The 18,823-nt window shown below is 36.2% G+C and overlaps 1 protein-coding gene across 3 annotated transcripts in view; it reads right to left on the bottom strand.

The window, feature by feature from the left end:
• Nucleotides 1–18,823, bottom strand: part of cttnbp2 (cortactin binding protein 2) — a 67,771-nt gene that overhangs the window by 39,478 nt on the left and 9,470 nt on the right. For all 3 annotated transcript variants that reach the window (XM_002934968.5, XM_031898972.1, XM_004912983.4), the window contains exons 2-3: nucleotides 10,082–10,189; nucleotides 6,344–6,568 (exon numbers count right to left, since the gene is read on the bottom strand). In XM_002934968.5, the coding sequence (XP_002935014.2) occupies nucleotides 6,344–6,568; nucleotides 10,082–10,189 (333 nt within the window). The remainder of the gene's footprint in view (nucleotides 1–6,343; nucleotides 6,569–10,081; nucleotides 10,190–18,823) is intronic.

Below are 18,823 nucleotides of genomic sequence, written 5' to 3' on the forward strand. Positions count from 1 at the left end.
AGTTTTTGGTAAACTCCTCCCATTTTTGGTATTATGCATGGTGTATAAAAGAAAATTAAATTTAATTCATACTGCATTAAATATATATGCAATGACCTGTTTTGCACTATTTATATCTGTCTTTTATAGGGATTCTGGTTCTGGCAAAAGGAAACTTGTGCAATTACTATTGAAAATTTGTGCCCTGGGGAAATACATATGACACTGAATGCACTGATCTGTAACGAATGCTTATGTGCTTTCTAAAAGTTCACTGGTTAATAACGCTCTCTGCACCAGAATGAAGTAAACATAAAATGCAGTTTTAGCATGGAATTTTCTGCCCTTTGGCAAAGACCAAGTCAATAAATCCAATAGATTCATATCCCGGCAATTAAAACATATGGTATTTTATAAACATTTTTACCAAAGAGAAATCACAATTCCTGTGCTAAATATGACCTTAAGAATAAGCAACTGTAAAATTACATTTACTGATGCTTATGACAATTTTAGCGCACACAGATTATCATTTTCTCCAAAGGCTGTTCTTTTGTGTGCCACAAAGTATACAATAGGTACTAGTAATAACAAAATCTCTCCTTGGTGGTTTAAATTCCATTTCACTGACCTTCAGAGGGTTTATTTATGAATGTAAGCACAAAGTGTTAAATAGAACAGATTTTGTATTTTAACCTTGCTGCCATACACACTCCTTACAAATGACACATGGTGTTCAGATAAACAGGGTACAAATGCAAAGTATAGTGCATAATCAATGCAACGGAACCCTAGAATTATCCCCTACGTTGAACTGCCGGTAATCGCAGAGTTCCCTTAGCAGGTCGTGCCAGCATGTACAACTGGGTTGTAACCAGAAAGTTACACACTAAGAATGTTATTAAAGGGATACCGTCAAGATTTTTATGGAGTACTTTTTATTTCTAAATTACACTTTTTACATGGCAAATAATTCACTCTACTATTTAAAATGTTATTCTTGAACAAACAAATGTATTGTTTTAGTTGTTATATTGGTGTGTAGGCAGCCATCTCAGTGCATTGTGCCTGAGCCTTTCTGCTTTCAGCTAACCTATTGTTTCTCCTACTTCCACTACTCACAAGCCGGACTTGGATTTCTTACTGTTGAGTGCTATTCTCATATCTACTGGGAACTGCTATCTTGCTACCTCTGCACTGTTCTGCCGATTGCCTGCTGGAAGGGGGTGATATCACAACTTGCAGCTCAGCAGTAAAATGTGACTAAAGTATATCCGAGCACAGGTCACATGGCTGTGGCACCCTGGGAAATGAAGAATATGGCTAGCCTAATGCGAAATTTCAAAATTAAATAGAAATTTCAAAATTAAATAGAAAGTTTGTGTTTTTTGAAAGATGGATTTCAATGCAGCATTCTACTGGAGAAGCTCTATTAACTGAAACATTTTGAAAAAAACATGTTTTTCCATGACAGTAAGGAACCTTGTATTGAACATACTTTACCCTTTGTTTTAAACACAAGAAACCTAAGGTCTTTGTTATTTCTAGAGCTTAACGGTGCAAACTGTAGAACTGAACCTACATTTGGTCATTGCAAGGTAATTAATTAGATTACCTGTATACAACCCCCTTACCTTCCACCTTCGTTGTGTCCGTTTTGTTATCAGAAGTCCATTATGCAGGGGTATTGTCTGTGCACTGGTAATCTATCTACCTTGCAATGACCAAACATGGAGTAGCTGCAATCTCCCTATTTAACCTGTTTAGCTCAAGAAATAAATTAAAAAATACAGACACTGCAATTTGCGTACAATTCCCCTAAGCAAATGCTTTCTGCATTGCAGAATTGTGTGCAATTTGAGATGCACACTATTCACACAATTATGTTGGAATTCTGGGAGATAATGCTGCATTGTCAGTACAAAATGTGCAGATCAATTTTAGTACATTAGGAAATACTCATTATTTCATGGCTGGTTAGCATTTTCACAGCACTGACAACTCTTAAACTACTCATCATCTTCAAGACAGCAGTGACGGCTTGTTGGCCAAGATACTTTGTCGTCATTTGTCACAATGTCATTTAATTCTCTTGGCTCTCAGGCTGTTAATTAGATCCCCACCCCCAAGAAATCTGAAAACAGAGTCACTGTAATTGACTTGACATTTGTTTGCTGGCTCTGTTAAAGGAAGGAGAGGAGACCCAAGCTGTTCACCACTGATATAACAGTATCATGCACATTTCAGAGATGGTTGCTCTAGAAAAATATCCTTTGCCTGACACATAAGAAAAGCTAGAGAATAAAAAAACCCACACACCAAAGTAATGCACTCTGATGCACCACTCTTTCATGCACCTGTCTTTGTCACGTTCTAATACAAAAAAAAAATATGTTTGCGGACACCCTGCATATGTCTTTGGTTGTTTGCTTAGCCTGCTAATAATAAAGGTGGCCATACAAGTTCAGATTTTAGTCTTTTTCTGATTAACGTTCCGATATCGGTTGTACGACACCAGGCGTATGAAAGAGACTTCCTGGAAATGCATTGTAGTTCCCCCAAGGATATTGTCAGATACACAATACACATACCTCCCAACATTTGAAAAAACGGAAAGAGGGACAAAAAGAAACGCTGCATGCAGCACTGTAACATTTTTTACCACACCCTAAATACCACTCCTATTTGACTTAATTAGGCAGGTTATTTAAAACTTGAACACATTTCTGGGGGTTTTGGGGTCTTGTTTTATGTGTTATTACAGTTTTGCTAATACAGGTGAAATTGCCCTTTAAGCTGCAAGTCTCTGTTCCCCCAAGAGACCTGTTAAGCTTATTTGTTACAACTGTATCTAAGTGAAGGTGAAGCTTGTTAGGATTTCTTGGCCAAAAGCGAATTTTTAATTAAGTTTGTATCTACTTTAGCGTTCAATACAGGAGACCAAAGTGAAATGAGGGACTTGTCAGTAAGATTCCGGGACTGCGGGCTGAGCTGTTAAAAGAGGGACTCTCCTGCGAAAATCGGGACAGTTGGGAGCCATCAATACATGCACAGATTGTATTATTATCCAACTTACATTTTCTAACCTGTCTGTTAGGTCAAAAAAAAAAAAAAATGACCAAACTATGTTTTTTACGATTATATTGGTGCGTGTATGGGCAGCTTAAGAATATGGCAATTTGCTGATAAAGGGCATATAGAATCCCTTGAAAACTTGATGCAAGAACAAACTATTGCAACAAATAAAAAGTAGCCTCCCCCCAGGGTCTCTGCCTCTAAACTAAAAGGAAAACTAGAATAAATATTTAACCAACAGATAATCTGATATAAACTAAAGGTCCCCATACACTGGCAGATCCGCTCACTTGGCGATGTGGCCAAGCGAGCAGATCTTCTTCCGATATCCCCCACTTACGGGTGGGCAATATCGAAAGAATCCAGGGTGATTTGATCGTTTGGCCCTGGGGCCAAACGATCAAATTATAATGCCGGGCATAGGTAAAGTCGGTCTGGGGACCGCAGCAACAAGCCGACGCGGTCCCCAATCTGACTAGACTTTCTAATCTGCCCGATTGAATTTATTTCTGCAGAAAGTGCATCTGCATTTTCAGGTGATTGCCATACCAATTTTAACCCATGCCTATGGAAAACAAAGTTCTTGATATCACCCTGTTTGTCACTTCCACTTCAATACAGACAAGTCATCTGATCTCAGGTTAAGAGTAGTATTAATCATTATTCAGGTAAAATTTTGTTTTTAAGACAAAAATCTAATTTATACACTTAATTCACCCCAATTGTATTAGTTAATAATTTAACTACTGTAAACAGGAAGAATTGAGGAAAATAAAATATTTGAGAAATGTTAGAAATCTTGTGTAACCTGTAGTAATTTAAACAAGTTAGGCATTATATGTTGATTCAAAGCATGTTGATGAAAGCAAACGGAGTTGAAAGAATGTGACTGCACACCCTATGGCCCATGGATCGAATTTCGTTGTGTTACAGTGCTTCTGAAACTAAATGCGACCCACAAAGCTATTGTTAGCCCTGTACTTGCAGCATAACGTATGATCTAATGCAACCTTTACATGCTGCTGCTGCTGCCCTCGATATTCTACCTTCCTGCAAGTACTGTGTAGTAACTGAAACTTTTATTTCTTCTTTACAGCATGTTACACTTATATTTAGAATTTAGTGATAGGCTTTAGCAAAAGAGGTGGACATCTATCACACAAAACTTGTGATCCAGTGATCCACAACCAGTTGCTTGTGAGCAACATGTTCCTGTTGCCCCCAAACCAGGTAGTTATTTTTAAATTCCTGACTTGGTGGCAAATTTTGGTTGAATAAAAACAAGATTTACTACGAAATAAAGCCTGCTGTAAGCCGATAGTGTGCATAGAGGCTGTCTAATAGCCAGTCTTAGCCCTTATGTGGCACCACCATGAACTTTTATGATGCTTGTGTTGCTCCCCAAGTCTTTTTACATTTAACTGTGGCTTACAAATAAGAAAGGTTGGGGGACCACTGGTGTAGAGGAAATATACATTTTACACCAAGGTACTACACTACAATTTTTTTTTATATAAATAAAAGTAGCCTTCAGGTGTATTCAGAAAGTATATAGTCTAGATAGACAGATACTGGATATTCATTTACAAGTACAGGTATGGGATCCCTTATCCAGAAAGTTCTAAATTACGGAAAGGCAATCTGCCATAGATTCCATTATAAGCAGATTTCTTTTTCTCTGTAATAGTAAAAAATAACCTTGTACCTGATCCTAACTAAGATATAATTAATCCTTATTGGAGGCAAAACAAGCCTATTAGGTTTATTTAATATTTAAATGATTTTTAGCTGAACTTAAGTTATGGAAATCCAAACTACGGAAAGATCCCTTATCTGGAAAACCCCAGGTCCCGAGCATTCTGGATAACAGGTCCCATACCTGTAGTAATTAAGGTTGAATAACGACACGGATCTATCAAGTTCTATCAAGTTATCATTTAGACAACTTGGTTCAAGACAAACTTATTTTTACACATTTATTGTGGGAATGAGCATGGTAATATTACCTTTAACAATACAAGCTTACCATTTTTCACAACCCTTGTAGATAACAAAGGCTATAGTTTATTTTTCCAAGATCTCTCTTGGCTCCCCATAATCCTCCACAATAAATATAATACACTACTACACTTTAAGGCACTTTAGGGAATAAAATGATAGGTTGAAGAACCCACTAATAAATTATTAAGTATGTAGACTACTATTGAAAATACATATACCGTATACTTGTAAAATACATTTATTAAAAGGTGTAGTTCGCATTAAGCTACCTTGTAGGATGTTACAGAATTGCCTTTTTTTTTTAGCAACTTTATAACCGGTCTTTGTTTTTCATAGCTTTTAAATTACTTGCTTTATTCCTCCCTTTTCTAGCATTCAAATTGGGGTCACTGAACTGAACTGAGGCTACAATTTTATTGCAATTTATGTTTGTATTTAGGCCCTCTCCTTTTCATCTTCCAGTTCCTTGTTGAAACTACTACCTGACCAAAAGAATAAATGGTTGCACAATGTAATCTACACAAGCAGGGGGAATAAAAATTTAACAATTCTTCTCTATTTCTCACATGTGAGAAATGTTGCTAAGCAGTTCTTGTGGGGGTTTTTTTCTCCCTTGTTAATTTTCAAAAGTGTGGAGAATTACGCAAGTTTAAGTGTTAGAATTTTAACAGTAAAGAAACTTGAACATTCTCAAGTGGATCTTGGCAAGTTTGAGCTCTTACATTGTGAAGCTGAAACAACACCATTACAATACAAAAATTTAAAAAAAAAAAGGAAAAGGCAATTTTTTTTCAATTTCAAACATTAATAAAATAGGCATCTCGACTTGGAAGGGTTGAACTTGATGGTCTTTTTTCAACCCTATGTAACTTTTTGATTATGCCTGCAAAAACAAAAATTATAAAATCTAAAAAGCTTTAATTTGCCTCGACTAGGCTCATTGGATAATTTCTGTTTATTTGTTACAATCCCACATGGTTGTTATTATTAATTGCAAAACAAAATCCTGTTGCAGTAGGAAATTTGCCAATTTGTCCAAAAGAAATGTTTTCAAACATGCCAAAATTGGGATAGAAGAAAGCTGCAAACTATAGAAAGAATTGATCACCCAATGAATGTTTAACACATTATTGGAAACAGATGTATTGGGGTTTTAAAGTGCTAAACTGATATTTTGCCCAGGATACTATTGCCATATTCCTTTCAGCAGGAATGTAAATATACTTGTAGTATTTTCTTCAATTCCCCCATAAAACCTATGCTTGCCTACTGAGTACATTGTATATACCTTCTTTTGCCTTCTCTCTGCTGCAGCCAGTTGTGCCGACATTCTTTCTTGCATTTTCCTGCAGTGAGACATAACAGCCTCCAAAATAGTGAGTGGATTGCTACAGATTGGCTTCTTTTCTTTAACAACCAGGCCTGTTTCAAAGTCTCTTTGTAGAGCCAAGAAGGGATCACCAAGATTAAATCTCCCATATCTTTCTTGTACAAAAACTTCTTTTCTTCGTGCCTATCAAAGTTAAGAAATTTGTTAGAAAGTGAATTTAGTGATTTATTATCAAGTAGAATTTTACATTACAGAAGGAAAAAGTGACCATTTATATCTTTATCTGAAGCAAAAAAAAAAAAAAAAAGACATTAGTCCACTCTAAAATAATACCGTGACACGTGTGACACGAGATTTTAAGAATTTTGGAAACTAGTGCAATTAGCATCAGAATTTAATAATCAGCCCTGAAGCATCGGATTATATGATAGGGGAACCTCATTTTCTGCTTGATAATTTGCAACAAACCCTAAACTAAGCTTCTCAACAGCTGCTCAGAGGCCACTGAGCATGTGAGTGTCACTGACATTTCTAACAAAATCCAAGATGGGGAGCTCCTGTGACAACTGTAAAGACCTAAATCATTACTACAGGTGTGAGATCTATTATCCAAAATGCTCAGGACATGGGGTTTTCCAAATCTTTCCATATTTTGAATCTTCATACCTTAAGTCTGCTAAAAAATCTTTTAAACCATCTTCATATACTCCATTTAAATTAAATAAGTCAATTTAAAAACTTAATTTTACATTTTATTTAGTACCTTAAGTCTGCTCATAAAACATTTAAACATGAATTAAACCCAATAGTATTGTTTTGCTTCCAATAAGGTTTAGTTATGTATTAATAACTCAAATACCTTAACACTATGTTAATCTGCTGACATTTTGGATAATGTTTCACATTAACAATAATAACCTTTGAGGCTGCAGTGGATTCCTAGGCACTTATCAGAGTTATTACAGTTTTGGAAACTCATTAAAAAGTGCATCCTAATTCAAAAATAAAGAAAAAATTATCGGAAATGGGCAAATTAGTTGTTTGATGCTCAGCAATATTGGGATACATTTCCAGGACCCATTATTAAAACATGTACAGTGTGCCTTTTATATCCCACACTTTACCACGCTAGGCATATTTTTTTTACTGCTAGCCAAATTTTAAAAATGTTAATTCATTTCACATTGATTTGAAGTATATTAAAACAAAGGTGTTTTAAATCATTGTGAAAACTGGATATCAGTTATTTATGAACATGTGTGCTTGGTACAAAGCACAAATCAATAAGTAACTTCTTTTTTTATCTATAGCATGAAGGAGTTACCATTTAGAATAACCTTCAAAATACCTAATTTATACCACAGATAACTGAATCAACTCATAACACAGGGAACCGTTTTTCTTGCCATTCAAAGCCTTGGGTTAAAAACACACAGATCAGACACACAAGTCAACTGCAAAAAAGGTGCAATTGCTATAACAAGTAGCTCGCTCCAGGATAGAGTTTAACAGTTACTAAACGTCACCCTTCTGGCAGCTCTGCTTGTCATGCTCCTGCCAATTCTATTTAACTAATCAGGGCCTGGCAAGTATACAATGTGCCACCTGCTGAAGCCTTCTGCATTTAGCATTTGAGCATTGCCATTATGGTCTGGTGAATGGCAAGTATAAGCCAAGTGATCAGATAACTCTTTGGGGTTCAGGAAAAATAATTACACTTCTTCTTGAAATATAGATAACTTCACACATTTATTTTACTATACTAACAATTTAAAGTAGCCCACATGCAAGCATCACGCACTGTGTCACACTAATTAACAAACATTATAATTTTTTATTGCTCTGTACTGTCAAAATAAATCAAGCAGAAGTGGATCACAGTCCCAAAGGATCTTCAATGGCCAACCAATCTTCATTGGGGGCAAGTATTGCTGTGTTCTTTGCTACCAAGTTCTACCTATTGTCAGTACAGGCAGCAATTGCCAGAATTTTCCAGTTGAAGCCCTCCTTGCAGGTCAACTATTTGTCAGAGCCCACTTTAGTTCACAACAAGGTTAAATAAATAGGAAAAAATATTGGTGTCTCAACACTGCCATAGTTCCTAGAATATCTAGGACAGCAAATATTTTTTTCAACTTTCAAGCTGTGTTTCAAGTGTATCTAGAAGAGCAAGCAGGAATTCTCCCCAAGTTTCAACACAAGTATAATTTGTACTGGGCCTCAAGCCACTGCTCCGTACCCCCCCCCCCCCAGGGGTCAGCCCAACAATTTACTGCTCTAGGCAATGGCACCATCATTACTCTGTATATACCTTATCATATCTTGGCACTTCTCAAGATTAACCTTAGCAAGCTTACTCTTAAATACCCTTAAATGTAAAAAAAATAAACCCTCAAAAAAGAATTGCTGAGAATGCTTTTTATGCCTCCTAAACTTGACCATTCAAACAGCAATGTAATTAAGAAAGCTATATGATAGCCAACACTAATTCAAGCATAGTAAAATCAGAATGGTTTCAGACACAACGTAATGTGAAACAGACACTTTATGAATTCCAAAAGGATGACTTCGGTTACAAATAAAGTAATAATAATGAATACCGTAATGTGCTAAATTTACAAACCAGCAGGGCACACGTGCAATGGTCTATAAAGTACACTTTCATTAAGTAACTGGAGTTAGAACGCTTTAAATTAGCTGTGTTTTCTGTATTTTTCTGCCACGGTCACAATTTTGTGGTTATGAAAGTAACTGAATAGGGTTATAATTATCTGAGCAGACTTTAAGAAGATTTAGCAAGTTGATTAAAAACAAACTGTGCAATATACTACATTTTTACTACAGCTTTAAATATTTAGACAAAGTATAGTGGCTTTTAAAGAGCTGCCAGGACATTTTAATTATATTAAACAATCATCAGTTTTAAGTGTCAGTAAAACATACACACACTGCTTGAGCTTCCATATCCCAACACAACTAAAACTATGTCATACTATATTTATAGCCTATATTGAATTATACAGACTTGCGTGCTCCTGGAATGATCAGAAGAGAGTGAATACAACAGGTCTGAATTCTAGCTTGAGGTATCCAAATGCCCCTAGTTTCAGAGAAATCATCCAGTAAGACATTAAAACCTAGATCTTTCTAGCATTCTATTATATCCCTAGCATTCTGTTATATCCCTTAGGCATCGGTCACAGTAAATGCCTATGTTTTATGCACACAACCCTGATGCCAGTGTGCATCATTAATTTGCTTGTCAAGGGGCCACATGAGTATGTTGTATATTGCTGAAATACAAATACTAAGAAATATTAAGAAATTCAAATTTTCCACAAAAATGTTCATTCACACTGGACAGCAAATGAAGCTTTAAAAGAACAGGTCATGAATGGTAATTTGTTTCTCTTTTGCAAAGTGTTGAAGTTCAAAGTGGTGGGGAAAGCATAAATATAATGCTGTTACAACTACCATGGGTCAATGGTAGGAAAGGAGCAAAGTAAGAATTTCATAGTATGTGTCACCTCTCCACTTTCCCTTATATAACTTAGCAATTGTAAAACTAGTGGCAGCAAATAATAATCAACAGGTTCAGACAGGGGTTATCCTAATATCCCATTACAATTGCACTTAATACTATCATCACAATATGTAGCATAATAAAAAAGGAATAGCACAAGAAGCTTAACTTACCCTCAAGGCTTCAATAACAAGGTCTCTTGCTTCCAATTCTCCTTCTAGAATACTTAAAAGGAAACGTAATTCTGGCTTGCTCAGATTTTCCACATTAAAGTCTTTCTTCTAGAAAAAAAAACAAAAATATGCCAGCAGTTTTATGTGGAGCTGTTTAATTAAGAGTATTATAACATTTGAAGATAAACTATTGTTTTGTAAAAATGCAGACCTGCAAACAAAAAACAAAGAAAATACAGGGCTTCCTTGAGCCAAAGTTCTTTGCGCTCCTTGTGGCCCATTTTGTAAAACAAGCGCAAACAGTATAGTGGCACATGGTCCAGCTACAGAGAGGTACAGCAGGCGCAGGAAATTACTGAACAGTGTTCTGCACAGATATTTGCTCCTAGCATTGCAACTGATGATGGTAAACAAACCCTCTAGATGGCATGGTCATGAATTATAAAATTGCATAAACACCAACCATTCTATATGCTTCTCTCTCAAGACAGAATTTCATTTTACCTCCAACCCACATCAAGAGAAACACAACCCACATCATCTTGGATTCCATAAAAAGGGAATGTATCATATTGTACTACATTTTCCATTTCTTTAGTTTATACTATTAGTGTCTTACACTAACAACAGAGATTCATATTATGGCATTGTATCAGTGAGTCTTCCACCAAAAAGACTTCCAACAGAATTTTTCACCCCAAAAGAACTACCTAATATATACTCTTTATAGTGGAGTATAATATTTCCTAATGGTATAGAATGAACAGTTAGATTACATTCACTTAATGCAAAATAGCAATAACTGTCGCTGAAAAAGAAACTAACGAGCAAGAAATCAAGAGTGTACCAGGCACAGGCTATGGTATATAGGTCATAGAAAGAGAACAACACAATTACTTTAAGAAGTAAAAAGATATAAAACAGGTGAAACTAAATGAGATTTATGCTGGCCACAGTATGACTGATGTTGCTAGTCAATTTGGTCATAATATACAGGTATGGGATCCCTTATCCAGAAAGTTCCGAATTACGGAAAGACCATCTCCCAAGAACCTTGTACTTTATCTCAACTAAGATATAATTAATCCTTATTGGAGGCAAAACAATCCTATTGGGTTTATTCAATATTTAAATGATTTTTAGCAGACAAGTTATGGAGATCCAAATTATGGAAAGATCCCTTATCCGGAAAACCCCAGGTCCCGAGCATTCTGCATGACAGGTCCCATACCTGTACTGGCAATTACATGTACACAACACATCCCGTTAGGACAATGATCTCACCAGTAAATGCATGAGGTCATTAGCTGCACAGCCTGTGTGTGCAATGACAAGCAAGCCGGTATGTGCCAGGAGAATACACAACACTTTCTAAATTTTCTGTTTCTAAATGGAATATATTTTTGGTGCTTTCATCTCATCATAGTTGTAGACTGGGACATGCAAAATTTTGCCTGCAACAATGAGAAGTGTCTCAAATCTACTAATTAATCAGAACACCTATAAAACCTGCTTTACAAGTACATTGTTAGTACTAGAACAAAGCACAGCCTTCTGAATTTGTATTGCATTTGTTTGTACTAAATAGTGCTTCACTCATTTTAAATTTAGCTGGAAATTTTGCAGGGTCAGGAAGTAAAACTCTAGGATCACCATAGAATTGGCAACTATAATATACCATTTTAGTTTGAGGTTTGTGCAAGTACTGTTAGCTGTTGACAATCATACCCTTTGCCCCACTAGATAACTGTGTGCACACTGGCAGCTTTTATTAGTGCTTATTTCACATGACTCTGCTTTCCCATGAAAGGCCTCTTCAATAGTGTGTAGAATAATACTGCTTTCAGAGTGTGTGGGGGCAGAATAGATTTACTAGGAGCTAGAAGCTCTTTGTGAATTAAACATTACCTTTATTGGTAGCTGCTTTCAAACATGTGACTCTCAGCAGCTTTATGTATGCCAGCCTGAAAGACAGATACACAGTACAGACCTTCCGCCTGTTTTCTAGAGCCTGATGTCTCATTTAATTCATAGAGATGTTTTAGTTTATCATTCTGGGCTAGTTAGTCCTACTTCTTTTGTGTAAGACTTGAAACTTATTGGCCTCCTAAATGAAGTGATTCAACCTACAATGGCTTGCTTAAGTTCTTGATTTTTTACTTGCTTTCCATGTGCAAAGAGAGTGATTTGTAAAGGAACAAAAAATGCAGCCCTACCATATTAAAATTTCCAGGGAGGAAGATTTTAAGGAAAGCAAACCAATTACTATAACCCTCAAAAGAGGTTTAATCTTAAAGAGTAAAAGCCCTACATAGGTTCTAGATCCAAGTACAGGTATGGGGCCCAATATCCAGAATGCTCGGGACCTGGGGTCTTCCGGTTAAGGGATCTTTCCGTAATTTGGATTTTTAAGTCTACTAAAAGATTATTTACACATTAAATAATGTGTTTTGATTCCAATAAGGATTAATTGTATCTTAGTTGGGATCAAGTACAGGTATCAGACCCCTTATCCGGAAACCCATTATCCAGAAAGTTCTAAATTAAAGAAAGGCCATCTCCCACCATAGACTCCATTTTAATGAAATAATTCACATTTTTAAAAATATTTTTTTTTGTAATAATAAAACAGTACCTTGTACTTGATTCTAACCAAGATATAATTAATCCTTATTGGAGCTAAAACAATCCTAGTTGGTTTAATTACTGTTTAAATATTTTTTTAGCAAACTTAAGGTAGGAGATCCGAATTATGGAAATACCCCTTATCCAGAAAACCCCAGGTCCCGAGCAATCTGGATAACAGGTCCCATACCTGTAAGGCACTCTTATTATTACAGAAAAAAGGAAATCATTTTTAAAAATTAGAATTATTTGCTTATAATGGAGTCTATCGGAGATGGCCTTTCTGTAATTCACAACTTTCTGGATAACGGGTTTCCAGATAACAGATCACATACCTGTACTGTACCTGTACTGATAACCTCACTGTTTGTGGATTACATCAGACTCTTTTCCAATAACTGTTCAGTCTGCAGCATATTAAAATTTAAAAAGCAACACCATATATGGCATTCAATGTATGTGTATAAACATGGTATGGGTGTGTAAGAAAAGAGGCCTAAAGATAAAGATTCCTGAAATTAGCATCAATTCAAGGTACACATCGCTCAAGTAGTACAGAGCTCCCTTGTACAGCACCATATGCTAGGTGTGCCACCAGAGGTGCAGCTCACACACTGAACTTTGGAAAAGTTTTTGTAGCCATTTTTTACCCTGGTCTATAATATCGCTAATTGACTAAAGCACTGTTTGCAGAAGGAAAAATAACAAAGCCCTTTTAAGTAATTCACATTTTTAGGGTACTAGCACATGGGGAGTCACTTGCAGTATAAATGCCTTCTTCTTCACTCACCTTTGGATTGCCACAAATAAAACTCACTTGTGGCGATCCACCTCGTTCTCTTGAAAATGCAAAAGAAGGCAATTTTCCTAAATTAAGCCAGACTTCCGAAAATGCATTTTTGGGGGATTTGTGTCTGCAGTAATGCAGACTTCCTTGGGTGACAAATCTCCCTGTGTGCTAGTACCCTAAAAATATTAAACAACCATGTCTATTTGTCTTGTTGATTATTATCTACACTTAGCTCAGTCTACCACTTTGCACACTGGGAGAAGTAAAACAGGTACCATTCTGTTGCCTACAACCAATTTAGAAAAATAAAATTCAAAGCACAACATCCACACTACTTGCAATGTTCTTTTTTACAAAGCAAAATGTTTAGCATGGAGCAGACCTTTAATTTAGATATTTGGATCTTGTCAACATATAATTAACTACTCTGGTGTAGGCGTTAGATAAGTACATTTACACGCAGTTAAACTGCGGTAATTACACAGAAAGAAAGAACACCATGTAGACAAAAGATAACTTTTTGAAGGTACATATTTAAAAAGACACCCATGTAAAGAGCCATTTAGAAAAGTACTTACAAGAACTTCAAATACACATTTAGCATTTACTGGTATAAAGAAAAAAAAAAAAAAGGTCTTAGCATACCAAAACTCCTATGGTCATAATTAATGACATCCTATGGTCTTGTAAGACTTTTAAGTTCTTTAAAGAACACACTTATCTGTGCCACTGAAAACAAGTGTGGGGGTTCAGACATTTTTTTTTAAAATAGGTGCACTGTAGAAATTTGGCACCAGCCACAGATGTCACTTTTTTTTCTTTTTTTTTTTTGAAGAACAGGCACTCATTGAGCAAATCCTCAGACAGAATTCTTGATTAAAAAGTAGCTTTATTGGAGTACCATAATCGCCTGTTCACAGACACGTAATCATATGGTACTCCAATGAAGCTACTTTTTAATCAAGAATTCTTCCCAAAGATTTGCTGAATGAGTGGCTGTTCCCGCACACTATTCCCTTGACTTATCTTGCACAGCATTCAAGTACCAGACCCACAACTGCTAGAAAATGGCCATGCAAAAGCACTTGTAACCTTGCTGTATATGCTTATGCACTACTTATTCCTATTTTGAAAAAAAAAAAAAAAACTAGACCTATCAGAGACTATTGCATCTGTAGTGTGTAAATTTGGAAAACACAGCATTCAAGATTTTAGATTACTCTCTTTAAGACAATGACTGTATCTTGATGAATTTTATTTTAACTAAGCTAGCCTAAAATCCATGCTGAAACAGTTATTTGACCTTCTTTTTACAGGCATCGAACAAGTTATCCAGAATGCTTAGGACCTAGAGCTTTCCAGAATCTTTCTCATAGTTTGGAAATAAACTATAAAAAAAAATACTATATTTTAAAGGACAAGGAAAGTCTAAGTCACTTGGGGGTGCCAAAATGTTAGGCACCCCCAAGTGACTTAAATCGCTTACCTTGTACCCTGGGCTGGTGCCCCTGTTAGGAGAAAACAGCACCAGCCTGGGGTACCTGTCGAGAGTGCTTCCTCCTTCCTTCTCCCGCCAATTGTCCCGGACAAACGCATGCGCAGTAGAGTGAAAAGCCGACTTCACTGTTCAAAGGCGGCGTGATTTCCCGAAATCGCCGAAAAAGACTCGCAAGGCTTTTTCGGCGATTTCGGGAAATCGCGCCGCCACGTGTGCCATCCCTCCGGCGACTTACATGTTCGCCGATGGGATGGCGGGTCATGGCAACTCGGGGAGATTAGTCGCCCGCGAACAGGGAGTTTTGTTGCGGGCGACTAATCTCTCCGTGTGCCAGAGCCCTTATATAAATTATAGTAGACTTTCTGAAGTAAACACACAACTTTTACCAGTGCAGGGCAGCAGCACATTATATTTTAGTTACTTTTATACACTTTCATTTTTTGGTGTTACTGTTCCTTTAAGTCACTTGGGGGTGACTAAAATTTTGGCACCCCCAAGTGACTTAGACTTTCCTTCTCCTTTAAGTCTACTAAAAAACACAAGTTCAGTTTTAGGGACTTATGAACATCAATGAATCTCATACATCGTACAGGTTTGGGATCTGTTATGCAGAATGCTTCAGACATGGGGTTTTTTGAATAAGGGATCTTTCCATAATTTGAAACTCCATACCTTAAGTCTGCTAAAAATCTTTTAAACATTAAATAAACCCAATAGGATTGTTCTGCCTCCAATAAGGATTTATTAAATCTTAATTAAAGTCACGTACAAACTACTTTTTTAATACAGAAAAAGAGAAATCCTTATTTGCTTAAAATGGCCTTTCCGTAAAATGTTGCTTTGTGGATAACAGGTTTCTGGATAAGGGATCTCACACCTCTACTATACCACACAAATGTAACCTGTTTATGGCAAAATCAATGTGATATTTGTTTGTACACAGTAGTTTACTGGGACTATAGTCGGTGAGTAGTGAGTGAGGCACAGCTAATAGTGCATTATGCATGGATGCCAGTTTGAAAACCCATTGCCTAGCAACACACTACTATTCTCAACCAACTGACAGACAGCCAGAGATATTAGGCATTCCTGATTCAGTATTGAGAATTTATTGTGGCACAGCCTGTAGTAATTTACACTAAGGGGCAGATTTATTATGTGGTGTAAAAAACGCCAACAGAAGTTGCCACGCCAGGCTCGCCGCATAAATAATATCATTTTTGTACATGTTTTTTCTCAGAGCGACTTCCAGTGGAACTTACTTACACAAGGTCTTAAGCAGTGTTAAATAACTGCATCAAATCTGATGGTCAGACAGCATAAAATAAAGCACACCTTGATAAACTCTCCATTTATATCATTTTTTCTGCAAATTTCATTTTACACAGCATAAGAAATGGGCCCCTATAAATGTGCCTGTATGTGTACAGTATATTAACTCATATAGCAGTATTATTAAACGTTGTGACTCTGAGGTCACCAAGTAAATTAGACAGATAAAAACAAAACTACATGTGATTAACTACTGTGCCCAGAAAATGAAATGCCGCAGTAACCTTACACTGATAAAGCCAAGTAATACCCATGACTAATTTTAGCAAAGAGTAATTAGTGCATTTCAGAATACTGTCAAAGAAACCCATACAGTAAATAGTAACGCAGTAAATATCAGCTGAATGCATGCCTCTGTGTGTGCAATTATTCTGATTTGTTTAGAAATCTAAACAATTATAATGGTCAATCCCTTTAATATTTACCATAAAAACAGGATGATATTAACAAATAGAGGTTACTAGCAAAATGTGAATTGGGCACCATGAGATTCCTACCTAACTATAGTTAGCCTGAAGCAAGTACAACTACTGCTCATGAATCAGCTAATTGCCAATTTTGCTCAATTTTCTTTCCTGTAGCACAACTGAACTTTTTATGATGGCCTTTCATTGCATTAGTACCAGGTACTGTTTGCATTACAAATACTTTATGGCTGGTGGGTTACCTGATGATTTAAATATTTACAAACATTTTTCACTGTGCATGGCATGTCACAAGTGTTAAACATGGTTTAAGGTTTCACAATTTCTTTGGGGTTTTTTAAATAATTTTGTGATATTAATAAAGCCCTAGTGGTTTTTATGGAAACTACTATCCTTACATCACATAAATATTTGCTAAATTATAATTATCAGACTTTAGGAGAAATAGTGCGCACTCATGTATGGTTGTACCAAGATCAGTTGAGGAGTTTGTTAACCACTGGCCTTCTAGATGAAGCCGATCTACCACCCTTTGCACTAGTGACACTCATTGTTGCAACTGTATGGAAGACAGGCTGGTCATTCCTGGAATATAATTTCACAATTGCTGACTATGAACAGATAATCATTTATTTCAAATAATTTCTAAACGATTTGTATAATCACCAGACTGTGTGATGGATAAAAAAGTGATTAGGATCACACCATATTTCAATGGACAAAAGCACAAACCATGAGCTTAAAGAATAGGGTTTTTGTTGAGCATATTTTTTACCTATTGTTTTAATTAAAAAATATATGATATGATTTTTCATTATTTCTGAAGCTAAACAAGAATGTCAAACCAGTTTCACTTCAAAGGAGCTGATAAAACTGAGAAGCCCCTGATAATAGGCAGCTAAAAGGTTGCAGTTTAGAGAAGGAAGCCTCTCTAAACGCCTTTGGACACTCACTATGTGGCCACCAAAGGTTGTTTGTGGTCACTGTATTAGAACATTATTGTATGTGATACTGATATTCTAGAAGAAACTGATTATATATATGTATTTCTCAAAGTTTCTGTGTGACTGCTTTTGAAACCCCAGATCCACTGTTTTACACAGTAAAAAAAAATGAATTTCTCTCCACCTAAGTAAATGGAATATGTATACAGGTATGGTATCCCTTATCCGAAAACCCGTTATCCAGAAAGTTATGAATTATGGAAAGGTCATCTCCCATAGACTCCATTATAAGTAAATAATTCTAATTTTTAAAAATGATTTCCTTTTTCTCTGTAATAATAAAACAGTACCTTGTACTTGATCCCAGCTTAGATATAATTAATCCTTATTGGAGGCAAAACAAGCCTATTGGGTTTATTCAATATTTAATGATTTTTAGCAGACTTATCGTATGGAGATCCAAATTACGGAAAGATCCCATTTCCGGAAAACCCCAGGTCCCAAGCATTCTGGATAACAGGTCCCATACCTGTAAGTTGTTTCCCTGCTGGGGTCAATTTCTGTGGCTTTCCTCGTATTTGTTTTCCTATGTTTAGGCAGGCAACACAAAACACATAATAAATTAGAAGAGTTCCCAAGTACCTACTATGGCTATTGAAACTGGACCACAAGTAAAACAGGTATGGGATACATAAGGACCCTGCCCATTTGTTGTGTTTTATTTTCTGAACAAGTTTCCTTTCAAGGCAACTTCGGTGATTTCGGCAAATGGCCGCGTATGCCACTCCACCAGCGATTTACACTCTAGCCGGTGGGATGGCATTTCAGAGAGAGATTAGTCACCGGCGTGGGAGAGATTAGTCTGTCACAGCCCTAATAAGTACAACACTAATGTTAATGTTAGCAGAGAAACCAAGTGATATGTTATCTGTGGCAGTTATCTGAAAAGAAAATACAATATTACAGTCTTTCAATAATGTTCAAAGAATGATACACCTTGCAACCAAAGGAGTCCCTACTGAGTCACAACTCCTTGATCTGATAGAGGAACATTGTAACAAAAAAATACAAAAACAGACAATAAAATTAGAACCAAAGGATTCAAACAGCAAGAACAATTGCAATCAA

This window comes from Xenopus tropicalis, chromosome 3 (genome assembly GCF_000004195.4).
Source record: "Xenopus tropicalis strain Nigerian chromosome 3, UCB_Xtro_10.0, whole genome shotgun sequence".
NCBI classification, from domain to species: Eukaryota; Metazoa; Chordata; class Amphibia; order Anura; family Pipidae; genus Xenopus; species Xenopus tropicalis.